The sequence below is a fragment of the Aethina tumida genome, chromosome 2 (assembly GCF_024364675.1).
Source record: "Aethina tumida isolate Nest 87 chromosome 2, icAetTumi1.1, whole genome shotgun sequence".
NCBI classification, from domain to species: Eukaryota; Metazoa; Arthropoda; class Insecta; order Coleoptera; family Nitidulidae; genus Aethina; species Aethina tumida.
Genome location: NC_065436.1, coordinates 297,179 through 321,031, shown reverse-complemented (window position 1 = coordinate 321,031; position 23,853 = coordinate 297,179). Strand labels below are relative to the sequence as shown.

The 23,853-nt window shown below is 36.4% G+C and overlaps 1 protein-coding gene across 2 annotated transcripts; it reads right to left on the bottom strand.

Annotated features, from left to right (window-relative positions):
• Nucleotides 1–1,480: 1,480 nt before the first annotated feature.
• LOC109600395 (myeloid zinc finger 1) lies at nt 1,481–21,991 on the bottom strand. Of its 2 annotated transcripts, none has more exons than XM_049963652.1 (3): nt 21,686–21,991; nt 8,916–9,857; nt 1,481–7,059 (listed from the first exon to the last, which is right to left on the bottom strand). In XM_049963652.1, the coding sequence occupies exons 1-3, from the start codon at nt 21,771–21,773 to the stop codon at nt 6,098–6,100; spliced, it is 1,992 nt and encodes a 663-aa protein (XP_049819609.1). In that variant the 5' UTR covers nt 21,774–21,991; the 3' UTR covers nt 1,481–6,097. The 2 variants fall into 2 exon arrangements, with proteins under 2 accessions (XP_049819609.1, XP_049819610.1); XM_049963653.1 differs by having other exon boundaries at nt 9,000–9,857.
• Nucleotides 21,992–23,853: the final 1,862 nt, after the last annotated feature.

Below are 23,853 nucleotides of genomic sequence, written 5' to 3'. Positions count from 1 at the left end.
ACTTATCTTAAATAACTAACTAATTAAATAATACGATGACAATTCTCCAGTATGTACAGATGGGGAAAAACGTTAAACACAAATGATCCCACATGGAAGTTTCATTCGCAAACTTTGTGAGCTCTCCGTTCGAGCGAGGATAAGAGAGCCCTTATCATTCCCGCCTCTCTATATCTTCCCGTCCTTTAAGTCCGCTCTCACAACGCGTCACTTCTAATGCGACTCTCCCAAAGGGTGGGAGTTCTGGCCTGGTCCTTTGATGCTTTTAACGAGACTGTTTTTGATGGTGGATCAACACCGACCGATGGAGTATTGATTTTTGTCAATACTTCAATATGAAAATGTGACTTGCCAAATCAATAATTATTGATCATTGATATTTACGTATTTACGTACGTTTTTTATCAGTTCATATAAATATATTGTATTAATTTTATTTTTAAAATTTATGTCTTTTATGCAATGGTTACATATTTTTAGATATATTGATATTGATTTTATACTTTAATCTAAATCACATAAATATTATAAGGGCTAGTTAGTAAAGAATTGCTTTTATTAAATGAAAATTATTCCCAAGTGCAATCACACTTCATATTGCATCACCCAGTATAAATGTAAATTAAATAAAACAACAGGTTGAAGTTTGCGCGTTCATTGACACAAATCAGCTGCGTTTATAAATAGACCCACGTGAGTTGTGGTATTTAAATTTCATTCACTTTGACAATGTGGCTCCATCTTTGGACAAGTGCTCCAACATATCATTACAACAATGAACTTCTGTAATTTTCTAACTCACAGTTTATTGAGTAAACTCTAGGTGAAACATAATAAGTTGAATTCAAATATAACAATATATTTAATTAACATTAACTAAATTTCTTTATTAAAAATTTTTACAATATTATGGCAATTATAGACCAAATTGTAAGATATTTTATTAATTTTGAGATCACATATTTATTAGTAATTATTTATTGAATTATTATAAGTATTTTTTATTTTTATTTATAAAAGAATAGCAACAATGTGATATTTTATATAACTATAAAACATTATTATCCTTTAATATATATAATACTGGAAAGAAAAAGTTTTTTCTCTTTTATTTTAATTCATTTTATTAAGGTGAAGGATGTGGTGGTTAATAATAATAAAAAATTGGAATTTTTGAAATATACGAATAATAACTTTTAGAAGTATAATTTAGAAATATCATAATCCCATCTGAATATTGAAAGAGGTATCATGCAGGACAATGAGAATAAAAGTCTCCACTTTGGCCAGTAGTGGGAGACTTTTACTCTCTCTATCATACATGATGTCTCTCTTAATAATCAGATGGAGTATAAGTTTTTCGATCGTTATGTCTTAGATACAATTAAGAATATCAAAACATAAATATTTGTATTATTTTATTAATTATTTTATTGATAATTTTATGGGACAGAGAGGGGGTGTAAAAAATAAACACAAGTAGGGTTTAACAAATACATTCATATTTATTCAATGCAATACAAAGAGAATCAATTCATATCATTAGAATATATTTATAATATAAAAACAATTCCGGTATCTATTATTTACAGTATTTGTACTTTTGAGCAAATACATGTATTGCATGTGTGTAAGAAAAATAAAACTATTGTACATTGGTTGAGCATTTAGTAACTGTAACATGTAATGGCATTATTGAGGTTACTGTGTGTGTCGTATCTGTTATCTTCTTCACGAAAAATAATAAAACAATGATCGAACAAACAATGGCCGTTGCAAAAACAAACTGAAATGATTCTCTTATTTGAAAAGTTGCTGGACGCAAAATATTTTCGATTTTTTAAAACACATATACCGTTGAGTTATTTTAATTGATTTAGAGATTGTCTCACAAACAGAAATTTGGGCGTTTTTATTACATATTTTTTTTTTTTTAGCATTTTATTTCTGAACACACTGAAAACGCACGAAATCCGATCACACCGGTTAAAAACGAAAACATTTACATTATTACATTTTTCTCTTGTTTATATTTAACCCTGTTCGATAATATCCCAGTCTTTAGTGGTTGTTCTGTCTGTGAATTTGTCGTGTGTAATTTTTATACCACCAAGAAGGTCTTAGACATATATAGTATTTATTGAAAAAATTCCTAACACCTACTTTGTTTTCTATTGTTCTGTTGCATTGATCGCAGTTTCACTTCAATCGAACGCACACTCTGAACGTTAGTTAGGCTCACTAACAAGTTGAATTGGATTATCTACTAGTCGACAATGATCTGGTTGTGGGAACAAGATTGACATTAATTTTAACATGAAAATACGATCAATATATGTATATGTAGAAATGCAGAATGAAACTGTAAAAATATATTATTAAAAAACAAAACTCTTATATTATTTATTAGACTATGGCACTTATATGTATAATTATATTTTAAATATGTCTATACCGTACTCTGCATAAGAGATCTTGCTTGAATTTTCAAAAAAATATACTAATTGAAAGTGGTTGCAGATTTGGCTAAGAATTTCTTGTAAAATATATTGATTTTAGCTGCACTTAGTACAATATTACTTACAACTAGTTTGAGTATTTTTTAAATAGTTTTACTATTAAATTGCTCGCAGCGGTGGGGCCCCAAACAAATTTAACAACCTAAACAAATAATAATAATAATAATAATAATAATAAATACTTTTATAAAGTGATTAAAGCTTTTTGACGAACCGACGCCACCACTGCGACGCCAAGAAAACAAACGTATAAAAATTAACAATTAAAAACACCGATGACCAACAACATTCTTGAACACCAAAGCCAACTCAACCATCCTGGAATGCGGCACTAAATTTGGAATGAATTTGAGAAACGCATGCAAATCAGTCTTAACTGCCACACAATTTTGAATCAATCGTTAATTACGTTAACATTAACAGTAGTGATCGATCGTGTTGAAGAACGTTTTCGGTCGATAAAACAATATATGTGTTGCATGTAAAAAAATGGCCCAACTGGGATATCACACATTCACGTTTTCCACATCTTCCATATTATACACTATGTGTAACATATTTTCAGTAAAAACGATTTAAAAATGTAATTATATATACATAAAATTGTCTTATAACTAATTAAATGCTATCACGTTTTATATAAGTCTTGTAGCTCAATAAAATATCGGCTGCTGCAGCCACATTTCTTTCCACTAGCCGAACCACAACTGTTCCTTGGCGTTGGGTTGAGTTTTCTAAATCGCGAAATGCGTCTGTCTGAAAAGAACGGAGGAGCAACGGAGCAACGGATCAGCGGAGCAACGAAACCAGAAAGAGTTGTGGTTCCGACGAATCATCGGTTCTCTACATTTAGACCTTAACCAATTTATTAATAATATACTTTCTCTTTACTAAAGTAATCGTATACAAACAATCTAATATAAACAAATACATTTACAAAAAGATTTGGTCTTTAGTACAATATTTATAGTTTTGACGGGACCTAAAATGGAACGAAAATATTTACACAATTTTACACGTACTATTTATTATTATTATTATTATTAGTATTATTAACAACGAGAAAAGATTCTGCTCGAGATTTTCCACATAGAAATTTCCATAAATTCGCCTTGAACAAACTAATAATTGTACTGTACTGAAACATAAAACCTTATACATTATATTTGTTTGTAGTTTATGCTGTTGTATACATGGTAAAGTGAGCCAACACCAATTCATCTGAGACAGACAATGCTGGCATGTGTATATAAATATCGGAACCATTTTCGTTGAAAACCGTTCTTATCTGTAAATAAATTCATGAACTGCTGTCCCCTGTAACTATGTTTAGGAACTTTGGCAAGGCAAGTACTATATCTGCACAGTCATCTGTAAATTATATCATCATCTACAACTAATTTGCAAGTGTTGTGTGTTGTCTGTGATTGTCCAACCAACGACCCACGACCGACGACCGACGACCGACGACACTATCCGTATTCTTGTTGTATTGTATTTATACTATTTTGATTCATTTCAATTGTACTATAGTGGTATATTTAAAAATGACAAACAATTTTGAGAGTAACATTTTCACACGCATATCTTACATATTGGCACTAATGTTACTTTGCGTCAAATCAACGTGTAACTGTAAAAAAATACACTTATTATTGTAGAAACAACCTGGCTATTTTATATTATACGATAAACAACTATATTTGTTCATTACAAACTATTTATTGGCATATTAAACATCACATTGTAGAGAAACGAAAGAACCAACGAAAATAAGTCGATTTAAAAATGTGTAGTTTTGTCGAAAACTGAAAAAACAGAATGCAGCCGAGTGCACTCCGTATTTAATCTTGCCAAGATGATAAAATGGTCGCTAAACTCGTCTTGTTAAACTGAAACGATAAATTGTATCACTATCATTACTATTACATATTATTATTATTATTATTATTATTATGGAGTTGCTTGTTTGCAAGTAAGTAAGTAAGTAAGTAAGTTGGGCATGGTCTGTCTCAGATTGTTCAGTATTAAAATATCTAAGTTGTGTGTGTGTTGTCCCTGTATAAAAAAGTTAAATTCTAATTATATTGTATATATAGAATATATATTTATAAAAACGGTAGATCATATAAAGAGTGGGTTCAATCCATCACCATATATCTTTTTACGTATATGTATAAATTGCATTTCACTATTTTAAAAGACACTGTAGAATTAAATAATATTGTTGTGTATGTAACTTACGAAAAATAGTTCTATTGTATTGAAGCACACAACCACCGGAAATATCCCAACATGTTACCATATATTGTTAATATTGCTATGGTATTCAAATAAAAAAATATCTTTGTTACAGCTGAGTATAAAAATATCATTTGTATATTACACGTGTTACATTGTATTGATGAATGAAGACCGCCGAAGGTCCCGCGAACGTCGATAAACGGATAAATAACTTCTACTTCTAACTAATAACCGAAACGATAACAAATCTTCTTCAATACTCTTTTTTCTTTTACCTCTTTCTTTTGACTAGATCAATTTTTGGTGTGTTAACGAAAAGCCGTCGATCTGTCGGTGGGACCTTCGAGGGCGCCTTTAACGTAAAAGTGCTGACATATTCGCGATGGCCGTAGTTTAGTTGTTGGGTTATTGTAAAAATATTGTGGTGTCCCGACGTCCGGGACCTGGATGCAGTTAGAACCCGTCAAACAGTTCTGTCATTCTCTCTTGCAGATTCGCTTTAAAGAGATCACATAATAGTAATATCTAACTACAACAATAATATATTATACTTATTAAAGTACTTCTTGCTTAAAAGTATTGCCACTAAGTGAATTGGACACAATATGAATAAAATTTAAAATACTTTTACATTTTACATATATATTTATAGTATGTATACTCATCGCAATTATGTGCTACCTTCCTTATGTTACAAGCGACCAGTTTGTTTTCTATTGTTGTGGTTCTTACAGCACCATTTGGAAATCACTCAAAGAGACGTTTCACTCGTTTCATCCCTCGGAAGCTCGTTCATTGTCGTGAGGGTGCGTTACTTAATCATTTTTGAAGAACGGTGAGTTTTTACTTGACTTAAATATGTATAAAGGCGTGTGATAATTAATTCATGGGTCGATGTCAACTGGTGCATTGGATACACGAATAGATGATTGAAATTAATTATTCAAATGCGACGACAGAATAGAGTACTTTTCAGTTTAACATTATTTTTGAAATTATTTTGGGGTATCAGACGAAAAGTGAGGATGTGTTCCTGTTCCAAATACAAAAAAAGGCTCATCACAATCGTGTTGTGATTGACATCGACCGATGAACTCGGTTATTCCACCTTCAGTGTCAACGTTAACGTTCCGCCCCCGCAAAGGGGATTCGGGTTGAAACGAGCGCCCTGATTCGAATCTCCGAACCATCACCGTCGAGTGAACGAAAACGTAGAGCACGTATGAACGCAGATGGAACGGTGTCCAGGTGTCTGGGTGTCTAGGTGTCTAGGGGCCTTAGACGCCGGCAAACGGTCACCCAATGCACGGACCGAGTTGCCAGCTGGCCGTTAGTCACTGGGCCGGCAGCCCGTTCGGCGGCTTGAACTCCGGGTTGGCCGTCTGGAACTGGGCCACGCTGCCCGCCGGATTGAAGGTGGGCGCGTAGCACTGCGGGAAGTACAGTTCCGGCTTGACGACCGTCGTGGGCGTCAGACCTCTGGACAGCATCCCGTTCGCCAGCTTCGAGTCCACCGAGCCCGTGGAGTCGCGGCGCGTCTTGGCCGCGTGCGGGTTCATGTGGTTGTCTATGTGCTTCTTGACCTCGGGCTCGGTGGCGAAGCGCCGTCGGCAGTTCGGCATCGGGCAGCAGAACGGCCGGTCGCCCTGGTGGGTCCTGGTGTGCTGGTCCAGGATCGCCTTCTGGCGGAAGTCCTTGCCGCACTGCGTGCACTTGTACGGCTTCTCGCCCGTGTGTATCCGCAGGTGCTGGTTGAGGATGGTGCGCTGGCGGAAGTTGCGGCCGCAGTACACGCACCCGTACGGCTTCTCGTTGGTGTGTATCCGCAGATGCTGCGTGAGATGCGACTGCTGCCTGAACCGCTTGCCGCACTCCGGACACGGATACGGCCTCGACTCGATATGTATGCATCCGTGCTGCAGCAGCGTCGACTTCTGCTTGAACTCCTTCTGGCAGATGGGGCACCGGACGTAGAGCGGCATGCCCGCCGACCTACCGTGCTGGATCACGTCCGGCAGTCCCTTGCCTCCCTGGCCCTTGTTCAGATACTGCAGCGCCCCGAAGTTGGCTCCGGAACCGAACACCGAGTGGTTCATGCCCTTGGTGTCCTTGAAGTAGGCCGGGTACTGTAGGTTGGTGACGCCGTTCGGCGAGAAGCAACCCCGGTCGTTTTGGCCGTCGCCGTCGCCGTACGTGGACGCCACCTCCTCCTTGCCCTCGTCCGGCGGGAAGGGCACGTCCTGCGGCCACAGCGTCGGGTTTATGCCGTTCTTGAACACCAAGTGCGGGCTCACGTCTGCAAATCAACAAATAAACAAGTCACTTTCGTTGCTCTCGACGGATTCAAACTTAACTTTTTTAATTTGGGGCGACTGGTGTTCCAGAACAGCTTTACTTATTAATTAGTACATACAAATCAATAATTTCAGATTAATTTAATTAGTTACTCGGCATTTTTTTAAAATAAAACTAAATAAGTTAATAATAAATTCAATTCTACTCCCCATTTTATTACCAACTTGTCATTTATTTAAAAGAATCACTAATTATATTAACTTTTTAATATTTCTTGTATGTCAAATTATTTACTAAATTTAATCTTTATGATATTGTCCAATAATCTAATACTGAAGTATCTGATTTAAGCACATAAATGAAAGTAAAATTAATGGTGGCGCATCCACCATTTTTAAAAAAATACAAATATTTCATTTCACTCTTAAATTTATTAAACTAAAGAGCCACTTTAGTAAATTATGAAATGCTACTTATCATTACTAAATAAATTTATTATTAACATTAAGAAATAACAAGAATTTGAAATATCATGGTAGTAATATTAATTAGTTACCTTCAAAATATAAATTGTATATTTTATGGTATTTTGTTATTTTTCACAGACTTAATCAAGTAAGTAGTACTTAGATAGATAATTATTCCCTTTATTGTGTACTTTCATTATCCATATGCTTTGATAAAAAAGTAAAAAACTAAAGTTAATTATGCGACGATTAAGAGAAAAAGCTATAAAATTTTATGGAGTCGTAAAAATTAATAAAACTCTTAAGATTTTATGATAATTAGACAATCATTAATTGATCTGTTGATTATGATTTTTCCAATAAGCCAATATATGTTTGATTACTCCAGAGCGTTGTCCAGTTGATAGAGAGACAATTTACGAGGAATATCAAGAAGAGAGCGTCGTGCCAAAGGCTGTAATTAAAGCATCTGAACCGTTCTGGAACAGCATGTTCGCTCGTGTATGTTTCATATAAATTGTTGTGAAACGGATTTTGAACTGGGGACAGGCTCGCGAGATAAATCTGATGCATCAATCTGCATGTCTGAGTCCGGTCTACCGGTCTGGTCCGTCTGTGCACGAATTCGAACGTATTCATGGGTCCATTTCATCGGTGCACGTCCCTAATTATTTATACGCTGCTGCTGCGGCCGCTGTTGCTGCTGCTACTGATGTTTACAAACGGACGTGCTAAGTGATGCAAACGCGATGCCGGTGTATTGAACTTGTGAAATGTTTCAGTTGTTGTTGTTGCGGAAATTTTGATTCGTGCTGTTTAATTTAAATGGTGCTTCTCAAATAAAATTCAACGGGTCACTCAAAGATGTTCTAAAAGCAGTAAAGCATGCGATTTACCTTCCCCAGCCCAAATCGGTCCTTTCAACTTGTGTCGTTTTCATTTTTATATTCAAACGAAACAAATCATAAGTGATTGTGCTTAATACTCGAATTTTGTGGCAACTTAATTAGGAAACGAACACCTCCATCCAGATCATCTGTAGGACCATTAATTTTTTGGTTATTTTTTGGAAAATAGTTTATAAATTGACCACACAAATAGGTTTTTATTAAAAGAGAGTTTACATCGATGGATGAAGGTGTTGGTTAAACCATAAAGATTGAAATAACGTGAAATCAGAGAGACATCAGAGTCAAAAGTAAAAGAGAAGAGAGAGAACAAAGAAAAGTAAAAACAAAATGAATGTGGGGGAGCAGTGCAGCAGACCAACTCTAACCGCCCGTGCGGCACAACATTAAATCGAGTAGCGTCTGGCCACGGGGCTGCGGCTGCGGCTGCGACTGCGGCTGCGGCGGCGAGAGTGGCCGCCTATCGAAGGAGGGGCGCTCGCCTTGGTGTGTGCGGACGTGCTGGTTGAGGATGGCCTTCTGCCGGAAGTGTTTGCCGCACTCCGGGCACTCATAGGGCTTCTCACCGGAATGGATTCGAAGGTGCTGGTTCAGGATGGCCCTCTGGCGGAAGGTCCGCTCGCAGTACACGCACGCGTACGGCTTCTCGTTGGCGTGGATGCGGAGGTGCTGGGTGAGGTGCGACTGCTGCCGGAACCGCTTGCCGCACTCCGGGCAGCCGTACGGCCGGCTGTCGGTGTGGATGCGCTCGTGCTGCAGCAACGTGGACTTCTGCTTGAAGTCTTTGCCGCAGGTCAGGCACTTGAACAGGCGCAGCTCGCCGCTCAGCCCGTTCGGGTTCTTTTTCATGCCGACCCCGTGCTGGTTTTGGATCACGTCCGGCAGCGAGGCGGCGCGCAGGTCCTGCATCTGGTTGGCGTACTGGTCCAGTTGCCCGTTGCCGTCCGGGCCCAGGCTGGTCAGCATCACGCCCGGCTGCTTCAAGTACTGCAGGGCGGAGAAGCTGCCCGTGCCCAGCATGTGGGGCGGCACGGGAGGGGGCGCGGCCGGCGGCGGGGCCCGCGCGTACTGCTGGTACGCCTGCTGCTGCTGTTGCTGCTGCTGCTGGAGGTCGGTCGGGAAGCACTGCGACGCCGGCCTCGGCTCCAGGTCCATCGTCGGCTGTTCCGGCTGGATGTCGTCGTCGCGTGGCTCAGCCTGCGTGGCCGGATAGGGGGAGGGGGCCGGCGAGGGTAGGCTCTGGTCGCGCGGCGGCACCGTGTCCGCCTCTACGCCCAGCGGCACCGTGGGGCCCAGCGCCTGTTGCGGGCTGCCGGCGCCCACGGACGTCTGCTGCTGTGGCGGCGGGTACGCGTCCTGCGGGCCCCACTGGCCCTGGGCCCGGTCCATGCCGTCTTTGTATAGGACGTACGGGGCGGCTGTGTCTGCAACAAGAGGTCTCTGGTCACTTCAATGAAACTCTTTCTTTCGACGCTTCTGTTTATTTACGCCTGACTGTGGCATTATTATTATTTTTTTTAATATCATCATTTTTATTTTATTTTTATTTTTTATATTTTTAGTATTTTCGAATGACATTTTAATAACATCAAATTAATTATTAATGTCAATTAAGAGACAAAATCATTAAAATTATATAAACGTAAATGAGGTTTTATATCGAACTAATATTTTACATGTTATATAAATATAATTGGATTAAACAGACCGACAATATAATACATTTTTCCCGGAATACTTTTATTAAACCTTATGAAATAAAAAAATAAACTTATATTTAAAAATTGTGTTTAATTAAAACAAACTAGAACGTTTTTATTAAAAAGTTAATTAAAATATAAAACATCGTTGGCACATTTATAAATTAATTTATTTTTTAATCAATATACTCGGTATTTTATGTTTTAATTTTTAGTACATTAAATAATGTAATGCAATCGAAATGTCGAGCGTCTATCTACAACATTAAAATAACAACAATCAATGTCCAGTCGAAAATTGTAAGTTGGCCGGCTAATGATATCGTTTGCGCATGGCGCCCAACGCGGGGTAAAATTAGAAACGGTTTTAGAAACATTTATCAAACGAATAATAACACACTATCGGGACATGGTTTGATAAGCAACACGTGTAAACATACAAACTCGCGGCGGCAAAAAAACACGAGCAGAGCCATTAAAACCGCATTATAATTCAATTTTATGCATTTTTAAAGCCTCTCCAAACCTAATCGACATCACAAAATCATTTGTCTACTTTTAATAATTACCGGGGGCTGATTAATTTTATTTATTTAATTACGACGTGCCCCGGTGTGGCCCCCATCATGTCGGCGAGGCTTTTAATCGGGTTTTAAACGGTCCACGGGAAAATTAATTCGTTCGAGAGCCGATAATTTAAAACAAATTTGTATTTGCAATGGAATTAATCTCGTATGGGAGGAAGAGGAACGGCGATTCTCTCACCTAACAGTATCAAATTGCCGCATGCAACACTTTCTGTGTGTTATTAAGTGTAAAACGGACAGCGGGCAGTAAAATTCAGGATGTATGAAGTGGTTAACTACAATCAATTAATTAATGCGGGATTTGCATATTAACTGGTTAATTATCGGGTGGAAATTACTGCTCAGTGCCCATCACATTTTACTTTATTTCTACGTCCACTTTAATTCGTGAAAAATTCCGAATTATTGTCGATAATTTAAATTGTTATTATTATTAATTATTATTATTATTGGGGTAATAAAATGCCGCAGTTGATGTACACCACAGTGTGCATAATTGACGATAAATCTACCGACAATTATTTCGCTTACCGTCTATAAAATGAGTATAATTACGGCAGAATTTTTAATAGTGAGATCCAACACCTTTATGTTATAATTAATTCATGTGTTTGTCTACCAATTAATTTAATTTAACGATAATGAATAATCTAATTGTATTTGCATAATCTGTTGTCTGCGTTTAAAAACACAAACAAGCATATGTGTTTACGAAATGTGGTTGGCGCTTGTTAACAGAGCTGATGATTAAAATTTCAATTTTGTTTGCTGAAGAACACTTTTAACTTTATCGCATATTTTGTACATATAAAATCATTAAAAAATTAGCCAAATCATCTCACCTACGCGTATTTTTTAAGTACTCTACAAAGGATTTGTTACAAATTAGTGTTCTTGATCAAAGGATATTAATAATTACCTTGTTTTATATTATTAAAATTTATTAATTAGTATTTTTTAGTAATTTGTTAAAAATGGCGAATGCGCCCATTAAAAAATAATATAATATCTGTCGGTGGCGATTAACGTTGATTAATATTATTAAATATTTTAAAAAAATTTATAATTTATTTATATGTTTAATGTAAAAATAGAATTTATAAATACTCTCATAAATTCTAATCAATTTTGTTTATTTTAAATAGATAATGACATAAAAATATTATCGTAGTCTATTTTTGGAGAGGTCCCATATCGGCCCAGACCAAATAGACTAGACAAGCAAGAAGGAATAATTAGTTTTATGGATGTTTTTTGTCCGGGCCCGATTAAACGTATCGGCTGCGCCACTGATTGATCCCGCTGCCGAGATTTACTCTCGGCAAACTTGTCCGACGTGTATTCGGTCTTGTACGTTTTGTTTTTTCCCTTTTCTCCTTTTCGTTTGCACCGCCGAAAGCGTTTCAGGGCCGGGCGGCGAAGTTTATGCGTGCCGGTGCGGTGCGCGCATCGAAACAGCCCGACCCGATCGGGGGTTAAAGGCATTTCGCTTAAACATCGCACATTTATGATCTCCGCACATCTCGCCGGTTTCGGTGTTTACGCGACGGGGACGTTCAACTGGCAAATCAATTCGAAAACTGCTCTCTTAATGGCCGAAGAGTGCGTCTCGATTTGTTTATTCATTCGTACGACCATCGAGGCAGATGTGCTTCATATTAATGGTGATCTAAAACTTCGTCCGTCGGTTAAATTGCCCTAAAAAATATACTAACCCATTTTTTAATATTCTTTTGTATTTTACGAAAGTACAGGTAACTTTTTCAATGTTTAGTAATTCGTTGGTTGGCTCTTTTAGATTTCTTTATGAAGATTGAACCACTGAGGACACACTCTTGGTATGTTATAGTGATTAGTCCCCTCCACAAATATTTACTATATAAAGTAAATTTGAAAATATTTTATAATTTTAAATATATAATTTAAGTTATCTAATTTTTTGGTCTAGTCTAATTGATTTTTTCGTTTACTAATAATCAAAATCAATTTATTTTCCAATTGTTTAATTTATTTTCAATACTCATCAAAAAATTTTGTATTTCATTAAATTATTTATTATATTTCATTTAGAATCACTCAGAAAATATTTTTAAAGTAATAAACTTAAACAAAATTAATATATTTTTAATATTTTTTCACGTCCCTTATAAAAATTAAAAAAATATGAATTGAATTATTAATCAAGTTTATATTTGTATATAAGTTTCAAAGATTTTAATTTTTTTGAGCATTGTCGAACGGTGCCAATGCGTCCATTAGTGTCCTGTAATGGATTCGGAACAAAAAATAAAAACACCACCAATAACTCACCCTTAAAATGGTAACGTGATGGTCGTGTAATTACAAAAAGGGAGAAACGTGTTAAATACAAATGCATTTCCGTGATTTTCCACTCCGTCTGCGAAATGGAACGTCCGGAAAAAACTTATCGGACCATAAATCAGCCTGATGATTTTTCGTTCGTTGTTTTTTATTTTCGTCCCCGTTAAGGTGCGACGAATTAATGAAATGCTAAATAATAAACATTGTGGAGTGTGAAGTTCGACACAAAGCACAAAGTTTGATTTGAATAAAGGGCGAAGTTGTTAAAGTAAACAGTAACAATCGGACGTGGATGTAGGTATTTATGAATGCCCGTTAAACTTTATTTCGCACAGTCAAGAGTTTATTTCGAAAAGAGAAAGTAACGATTAGTGCCCCATAAAAGTTAATCCGCTGAAGCTACTTCGCTGAAACTGAAACGAAAAATAAAAGTATGGCGAACGATCGTTTGGCGAGCGGCGAAAGCATTTAGCACAGAATTAAACAAATAAAACAAACACCGAACTTTCCACTATCAAAAAGGAAAACTAATTCAGCTCCGCAACCGCTAAATTTCAGTTGATCATTTCATTCACAGGTGGTTCTTAATTTTCTCCCTCAAATTCCCACAAACAACCCCAACTTTATGGATGTTTCTATTCAAAATTGTTTATTCTGTTCACGTAATTATACTCTTCTGTTCATTACCTCACACATGTTCTTATATTTATTATTATTTATTGAACAATTCTGATTCAGTTTCAGTTTTTAAATAATTTAGTAATGTAATATTTAAGTAAGAAAACATTATTTTAATAGTAAAACTGAGTTACATTCAACACATTTGTAGAAAGTGTTACTTTAAACTGAAGGTATGAAACTTTGTGACTATTAAAGATGTTTCACGTTTCTGGTTCATTAGAACTTTCAGGGAAAGGCAAAGTTAAATATCTCGATGTAAGGATGTAAGGCTACACTAATCTAAATATATTTTATTTTCTTATTTGATAAAAACATACAGATTATTAAATTTATAACGTCAGTCTAAGGCAAATGTAAGAGAGAATTATAATCACTACTAATTAAATATAATTTTCAAATAATTCATGAAAATTAATGTAAAAATTAAGTTGCCAATACAAAATTTGAAACGATTTAAAAATGTAAATATTATATTAAATTGCATTTAAATGAGTCAGTCCCGGTAATAAAAACGTATCAGTTCGTGGTGTGGTTTTGTACGTCTCGCGAGATTAGGGCCGATTCCGCCGTTTCCTGGCTCCTTTGTCACGACACACCGCAACGAGACTAATTTAAATTTGTATTCCATGAATAAATTAAAATATGTGCAGTGTAAAATTTTAGCATAAAGATTTGAATCTTGCGAAATACCATTAGAAGATGAAATATGCAAATGGTGGCCTCGTATACAACGGTGAAATGGCGTGATTAAAATCGGCGATAATTTGCGGGGCGACTTTGCATTCAAACTATTTAACATGTATATAATATAATTACAATGCGCCGCATTTTTTTTCCGGGGAAATTCGCATTGATACCTATTAATACATTACGCTCCGCGGAGACCGTTTAACCGACCTCTCATGAATTATGCATCCTCAACTTACAACTACTGATAATATATTCGAGACGAGCATTTAGCTCGCTTTATCCTACGTTCGCGATCTGATCAATCTAGTTTCTAACTTAATCAATCCCAAATAATGCAACGATCACGTTTTCGACTGCTGAAACGTCTTATCATGTGCTAAACTAACCGATTCTATTAAAAAAATTATTATTCAAGGTTTTCTCATCCTGTTTTGGAGGCCCACAGTCTAATTTTAAGTAATTTTTCATATTCTGTGTAACTATTTTAAAGGCTACATTGAGTGAAGAAAGTAGAAATCAGATAGAGTAAGGCCCGAAGAATACTCCGGAGAAGGTAGACCTTCAAGAACTTTCTTATTATTGTTTCAGCAATTTTTTGGGTACTTGAGCTAAGTTTTCGTTGTACAGAGTCTCACAATGGTTTCTTCTTATTGGTGGACGTTTGTTGAGTATTTATACTGAGTTTTCATTAAATAGTTTGACAATGGTTTCTTGTTGGACATATTTGGATGAAATTTCTGCTCATTTGCTTACTATAATTTTATTGTTCCAACAATTTCTTTAATGTTAAACGTATTTTGATTAAGTTCCTGCTGAATTACTTATTATAATATTTTTACCTCAGCAATTTCTTGAATGTTTGAGCTAAGTTGTTCTTAAATAAAGTCTGACGATGGTTTTTTCTTATTGTTGAACGTATTAGGATGAAATTCCTCCTCATTTGCTTATTATAATGTTATTCTTTCAACAATTTTTTTAGTGTTGAACGTATTTTGATCAAATTCCTGCTCAATTACATATTATAATTTTATTGTTTCAATAATTTCTTTAGTGTTGGACGTATTTTGTTCCAATTCCTGCTGAATTACTTATTATGATGTGTTTGCCTCAACAATTTCTTCAATGTTTGAGCTAAGTTGTTCTTAAATAAAGTCTGACGATGGTTTTCTCTTATTGTTGGACATATTAGGATGAAATTCCTGCTCAATTACTTATAATGTTATTGTTCCAATAATTTCTTTAGTGTTGGACGTATTTTGTTCCAATTCCTGCTGAATTACTTATTATGATATGTTTACCTCAACAATTTCTTGAATGTTTAAGCTAAGTTGTTCTTAAATAAAGTCTGACGATTATTTTATCTTATTGTTGGACGTATTAGGATGAAATTCCTGCTAATTTGCTTATTATAATGTTATTCTGTCAACAATTTCTTTAATGTTGAACGTATTTTGATTAAATTCCTGCTCAATTACTTATTATAATGTTATTGTTCCAATAATTTCTTTAGTGTTGGACGTATTTTGTTCCAATTCCTGCTGAATTACTTATTATGATGTGTTTGCCTCAACAATTTCTTGAATGTTTGAGCTAAGTTGTTCTTAAATAAAGTCTGACGATGGTTTCTCTTATTGTTGGACATATTAGGATGAAATTCCTGCTCATTTACTTACTGTAATGTTTTGTACCAACAATTTCTTGAATGTTGGACGTATTTTGATCAAATTCCTGCTCAATTTACTTATTATAATGTTAGTGTTTCAATAATGTCTTGAGTGTCTGCTCAAATAAAGTCTGACAATGGTTTGATTACATTGGAAAAGAGCAAAGCATAAGATATTTCAGTTACTGAATGCCCCAAATTAATGTAACTAATACTTTTTTTATTGCCAATGAGTAAAACTAAAAGTTTAGCAGCTAATATTTTAATGTTGAGATCATTTTACAGCGACTTCTCACATTAAGCTTAATGACGACTGAAAGCGTGGACTGCATAAAGAACGGACACACGGACATACGGAGACGCGGACGCAACCGACGGGAGATGTGGACATGTGTGTGTGGCTCATTCTTTTACAATAATCGCCGTTTTTTGTTTGTCCATTTGCGACGGAGCGAGCGCGCAATAAATATCGGTTTTACTGCGTGTATCCCCATTGTAGGAACGTTAATAGATATGTTTAGTATTGTGAATTGAGTAATGAATATTTTAATGTTCCACGGTTTACTATTATTTTATGTCCGTCGCAATTAATGACACTAATTTATGCCTCGTTTGCGGATAATGTCCGTTTCTACCGTTTCAAAGATGGCTCGTTTTCACGGGCACGACGAGATGACGGGATGTCGGGATGACGGCCTGACGTGGATGTTCACTCTGTTTATGCGTTAAATTAATTGTTGCCACCAATTAGTCGCCAATTCATTTAGACATCCTTTGCTAAACGTTTTATTACCAATCCCATTCCCATTCCCATTTGAGGCGTATCTATTTATTATAATAATAATAATTAATGTACTTGTGTTTTTAAAAATAATTTATTTATTTATTTATTTATAGGTTGCTGATTGCTGACTGATTTCAGGTGAGTGTGAGCAAATTCTGAGCAAGTTAAGTTAATTTAAATTAACTTAAGCAATGATACAAATTAATCACGTCACGAGTAAAACGGTCGAGTTGGCCGAAACCTTTGGAAGTGTAACATTTAAAAACAACAAAATAAATAGTGATGATTCAAATTCGTCTCGGTCTTAAAACTGGTCTCAACAATTTTTAAATGTTTCCACGATTTTATTTACAAAACATGTTGTGAGCTCATATTATTTCCCCGCAAAAAGTAAATAAACCGCATTCGCAAATAAATTGTTGTCGAGGTCTGTGTTTCGTCGTGTCGTCGCAGACGTTGAAAAATTCTTATAATTTGTTGTTTAAACAATCAAACTTGTTTTAATTGCATCATTAATAAAAAATACGTATGCATGTTTTGGCTACGATTAAAACTGGCTCTTAATTGGATTTTGATTTCGATATCTGGATTCTATGAACTTTTCAGCGGATTATTTTAATCATCTATTTACTTTTCGTTTCAGTTTCAGTCAGTAATTATAAAGTTAATTAACTATTTCACTTTTTATTTAACGTTATTATAAATAAATTAGTGGAACGGTTCTGTACATATTTATAATTATTACAAAACACTTAGATAATATGCGGTGCTATCACTTAATGCCAATTTAGACACGCAAGATACCTAATTGATAGTCCTAGTTATAAATAAACAAAACTGCTGCCGCGAATCTTGATACTTTTGGCTGCATATCGTTCGCAAACATTAATCCGTAATTACTTTGACCCATCAAGATAAACTGGTGCATTAATTATGTATATAAAAAAACATCTGGCGATTAATGCAGCACATTTCAAAAATATTAGCTCGTCGTTTTAAAGAACGTTTGATCATGCCACCAAGTCGAAACAGGAACCACAATTAACCTGCCCTATCAATTGAAATTGAGAAAAAAAAACATGGACCGATAAGCCGAAAATTATGCAAAGATCATTTTTAACGGTATTTATCATTGAAATGTTTCACTTTCTATCTGGCAATGTGGAAGATAATGGTTGACCTTGTGCATCTCAGTCATAAGGCGGGCTAGACGATGCAGACACACTGAACCCGTTTGAGAACCTTGTGGTCAACTAATAATGACGCAGGACCGGCTCGGTCACCAGACGGCAACAATGTAAAATGCATTCGGCACTGTGTATGTGTGTGTGTGTGTGTGTGTGTGTGTGAGTGCGTTAGTCATGTCCGGGGAATTTGTGATAGGTAAAGGTGAGCGCCGTCCTCTCCTTGGTACTCTCCTCGGCATGTGGACGGCGGTGGAGTGATTGATGGGGGGGCCAAAATCTTACCACTCAATAAAAATCAATAATTTACATAAATTATTTATTTCCTATGTTTTTCAGGCTGTTAATAATCACATTATCTTCCATAATATGTTTAATTAATCCTACTTAGTAAACATTTAATTCATGAAAAATTGTAATCAACTGGAACTAATCTAAAGTTTCCTGAAAAATGCGAGATAATTATTAGAAAACACACTTAAACGTTATGCATACTAATTCTTCATTATGCTAACAAGTGTGTATTGACAATTTATAATAGAATAATTAGCAGAAATTTGCCAAACAGGAACAAATAAAGTGAGGAAAACCGGAGCAAAATCCCGCTCAAAGTGGGTTATAAATAAATTAATATCGTAAATAATTGGCTGGAACGCAATAATGATACATATATTGTTGATATATTAACGTATACGGTTAATTTAGCGTTGTCACATTCTAAGCAGTCCTGCTGCATATCGGTACCTCATTAATAATCCGCAGATATTAAATAAACGCGCTTCCTGCTGCACCACATAAATAATTCAGCTACTGAAAATCAGTATCGGCTGATGTAAATTGCTCGAATTAATCTGGCTCTGCCAATGAAAGTTTTGCACGATCGAGAGAAACGGAAAAATCGACGGAATTGCAGTTTATTAATAGGAATTTTTATGTGCAGGAAATGGAATTAGCATCGGTTTCTTACGTCGATAATGAGCGTTTGCGGCGGCACGTTTCGCACATCCTGAAACCGATTTTTCAGTCGGCACACCTTCCCAAAAACACCGAGTTTCGTTGTTTCGGTGTCGGGAACAATGGGCTCGTTAAATTGTCAACCGTGAAATTTCGGCTGAAACGTTCGACGTACGTAATTGATGAAAAATATTCGTTCCTGCTTTCGGCGTTGCAGCAGGAGCAGATATGTTAGATGAATATGTGATGGAGCAATATCAATAGGATAAATGGTCGATTAATGGAAGTTGAATCGATACAATTGCATCCTTGTTATAATATCCGCTTTATACACATGCCTAATTGGACATGTATATGCTGGTCTTCCTCCTAAACTGGTTTAGTAACGTGTATATGAGAATTAGAAATGCACCTGTTGGTGGAACAATTTGCAACTTTACTACTATTAGTACTACCACTTATCCGTGGTACTTCCTAGAAAATTGAAAGCTTTTTCTTAGCGTCTAAAAGGAAACAAAATGGTGCATTCAAATATTTATTATTGTCTTGTCATATTTGCGGCTGAATTAATCTAATAACGTCGATAAAAGTTTAATTGAACACCGAGTTAAGTAAGCAATTAATTATCTACATTTACAGCCAGGACTAGAAAGTATTTCCTTTGCTTTTTTCCTGAAATTAACAACATTACTTTCCTGACGTACTTAACATGTTAAACCGCAATAATTTTATTACGGATAACCTATTTTTAAAACACTTTTTTTATTATTTTCGGTTTAAACAAATTAACCTTTCGGTTCTATGTAGTTGTATCGGTTTGATTTATGCTCTTGATATTTGTTTGTTGTTTATGCATAAAATTTGCATAATTCTCTTTGTTTATATGGCGAAAAATCTGAATAAAAGACATGCAACAGTTATAGTTTGCAGCTGTAAATTATTTACATAAATATGTTAAATCTAATTTTATGTATAATCACCGCAATTAATTTCGTTATACTTTCGTGTATAATTTGCACGTTTTTTTTTTTTAGTTTCAGTTGGCTGAAACAAATGAACCTTGGCGGAAATTATCGGGCAAGAAATTTGAAAAAAACAATTATTGTTGGTCATTTGTAAATGGCTTAAAAGCTAATTTATGCATAAAACATATGAAATGCATAAATTTGCATAATAAGCTACAAATCGGGAGAGATAATAAATACACATTTAATGGTGAAAGAATCAAAGCAATTAGTGCAATAAGAAATTGGACATGCAGAATGTTAATGATATTACTTATTTTCTAAAATTTAAATTATAAACATTTTAATAATTGCTGCACAATTCGTAATTTCTTGCTGTATTATCATGTAAATAATGAAACAATCTGTAAAAATAAACATTAGTTTAGTTAATTAATGTGTAATAAATGGTTTTACTCATTTGCTTCTGTTTTCCTATTAAGTAACAATTCATATTGTTTAAAATTATTGCACGAATAAATTTTTAAAACAACTTAATTAAAAAATTATCATTTAAATACTTGATGAGTATTTGTTTTGTTAAATATTGAGACTGTAAACATTAATAAATTAATCAACATATTCATATTATTAATAATCACTAAAATTTGTTGTTTACTTTATGCAGGTAATAAAATAAATTAAAGGCGAAAAAATAAAAGCTTTTCAATATTTTAAATTAACTTAATTAGGTACTTGGCTAAGTATTAAAAATTGTTGTTAACTATAGAAAGGTGCTAAATAATAAGTGTGTTGGCAGTAAATTTGCGTCTTTATATTTAAAAGATCGAAATACTAAGATGAATTTATAACAAATTTATTTTAATGACTAGTTTGGATCATTTATCAAACAACTATTAATAAAAGCAAACAATGTAATGCGCAATTTACAGGAAAATCACTCTTTTTATAATTTCTGACAAAAGAAAATTATATACGGGAATAAAGAGTGTTTACTGCAATATTGATTATAAAGTACAATAAAGCAAAAACGATATTTCGAAGCTTTCTCGATTCATAAAGGATTTTAATCACGTTAAACTAGTTAAAATTTATTTAATACGATTATGAAAGCAAAACGGGATATAAAAATAAACACAACAGGATGTGGTCTGGATCATTTATCAAAAAACAGGATTGTAAGCAAACAATGGTAATTTATAATTTATATGAAACTTGGAGCTTTTTATAGTCGTGCACAAAAGAATACGATTTTGGCGTCTCGAATAAAGAACATTTAGAGTGCAATATTGATTAACGTGGACAACGAGCTCAACCTTTTCTTTCTTACCCAACTTTTTGAATTTTTTTGGCTAAATTTAAATGTTTGGGGTCATTTATGAATTAGATTGGTTAAATTAAAGAGAGTTTGGCACCGGAATAGTCGGACATATCGATTATCCGGTGCACAGTGGTTTCTTTGTGCTGCATTTTAAAAGTGAAGTTGAAGAAAGTCTGTGAGAGGATGCGAGGAAGTGCTGGGCGAGATGGTCGCGGCCGGTGACGGTGGGTGGCTGTGGCGATATGAAAACAGAGCGTCTTGTTGTGTTTGATTGGTTTTATTGTTGTTTTTTCGGGATGCTTTGGAGTGCGCGCACGATAAGGAAGGACGTCGCGACGTCGGAGAGGCAGAGATGATGATGCGGGTGGTCAGTGAGGGTTGAGGGAAAAAGGAGCGTTTACCTTGGGAGATGCAGTACATGATCTGTCGCGGTACTTTGAGTCCGGCGGCCAGACAGGCGGCGAAGGACGCCGAAAAATTGATGGCCATCTCTTCGGCTGGGCATGGAGCACTCGAGAGTCACTGCGGAGCACACTGGTACACTGTCACATGGGGCACTGGCGGCGTCGGAGGGTCGGGAGCGGAGACGTGGAGCGGAGAGAGCACTTGGTTCGGCGTTCGGCGTTCGGCGATTTGCGATTAGCGATTTGCGATCAGCGATCGGCGATTAGACCCGGTGCACCGATGCACCGTCGCGGTCGTCGCGTCGAGACCAGACCGAGATGCGGCGAGCGGATGCTGTGTGCCGTTGTTGGTGTTGGTGTTGGGTGCCCGGTTCGGGCGCAGAGCAGCACACGGGAGCGGAGAAGAAGAGGCGAACATTCGCCGGTCGCGCTGCCGTTGCATACAATTTTCGCCCAAGTTTTAGAAGAGTGTCCGCGGTGAGTGGGGATGGCAGACGGTCGGCGGCGACCTCATGGTTCGTTGCTGCGATCTCGCGAGATGAGGCCGCGCTGTTGCCGTCGCCCCCGTCTGGCTGCACCGCTACCCCGGCGCTCCCCCCACGCGCCCCGCTATGCACGTGCATCGCGCCGGCTTGCTGCACCCGAATCAATATCACACATTATCGCAAAAAACTGACCCGACTTGGAGCGGGGCTTTGCACCTTGCCCGTCGCGCGCCGCTTCCACCCTCGGCCCGCTCGGCTGGAGCTTCCTAGTCGCGCTCGACGCCGCCGACGCCGAGACGCTCCAGCCAGACGGCGGTGCAGACGGCGTCGCCGAAGCCCCCCAGCACCTACAACAACCACTCATTTTGTCCAAACGAACTTTGTCCTCCCCGAAATAAATGCCAAATAATGAGTTGACGTCAACACGTTCTCGAAAGAATCGAAAGAATCGAAAGAATCGAACGAAGCAGTCTGAAAGTCTTTTATGTAAGTCACACACACACACCACACAGTCTGTGTGGCCGTGTACCGAAACTTGTGCATATAATTCGGCGGCAAACAAGAACAAATCCTAACTTTAGACTTTCATCGGTTGGCAAACCGTACATAACGTGTTAAGTATTCCCTCCTGTCTGCTTTGTTTTACTCCGGATTTAGTTTGTGCTTTATATTAGGCATTTGGACAGAGTCCAATTACTTTCGCGATTAATAATAAAATTTATTTTAATGCCCCCGGGCTATTGCGGTATACGCGAACTGTCCAACTCAGTCCAAGTCTTCTGTGTCATTCTCAGTTTAATATTAATAGTGCGCCGCGATAATCAACGTAAATTTCCCTCTGATGTCTTTATTGCTCCTGCTAATCATTACAAGTCAACGAATTCAAACTATTTCAACCAATTAACTTTTCTATCGTCGGTTCTTTAATTTATTGGAAATGTAACGTACAACATATAATCCTGGCATAATTTTGTAAATAACAGCAATGAAATTTATTTTATATTCTGAATAAACACCCATAAATTATAATACATTAAAATAAATTATATTCATTTTTACTCTTTGCCATCAATTTGGCTCAACTCGACTTTTAAAGAAGAACAATTTATTGATGCTAGCAATAAACTAGATAATTAATCTAATTTTACAGTTTGGTTTCTAAAGTTTCCTCGTGTTTTTCATGAAATAAAACGTGTCGTAAAGTAATGTAACACATGTCTGTGGACCCACATGAAGTTCTTTTGTATGGGAATTCTCATTTTTTGTTGCTAATGAGCACTGACTATCACATGTCGAAAAGGATGCACTTGTAAGATGATTGTGGAGAGACAGATTGACGATGCTCCTAAATTACTACCAGTAAAAAGCCCACAAAAAACACATCCTTCCTCTGTGACGTGAATTCCCAAAATAACCACAAATTTAACAAACGACGAAGACATTTTAAAATAAAGCCCTTAAATAAATAGAGTAGGTAAGGTGCAGCGATTTACCTCGTCGAATAGAATTTAGACGAGACGGCGGGGTAACAAAGAGGCCGAATTCCAGACGCGTTCGTTGACCCATTTTTTGCCCCCGGGGTTCCGAACTCCGCCGGCACCTTGCACAACCCTCCCGCCCGATCCGTCGACGCGCCGTTGCGAAGGTTTTTGACCTACGCACAAAGTTTGACACAATTCG

Coding starts and splice junctions, on each gene's coding strand:
- LOC109600395 (XM_049963652.1), bottom strand. CDS start 21,773: ATGGCCATCAATTTTTCGGCGTCCTTCGCCGCCTGTCTGGCCGCCGGA. Junction 9,858..21,685: donor CATGTACTGCATCTCCCAAG/GTAAACGCTCCT, acceptor CTCTTGTTGCAG/ACACAGCCGCCCCGTACGTC. Junction 7,060..8,915: donor GCACGTCCGCACACACCAAG/GCGAGCGCCCCT, acceptor GTTGATTTGCAG/ACGTGAGCCCGCACTTGGTG.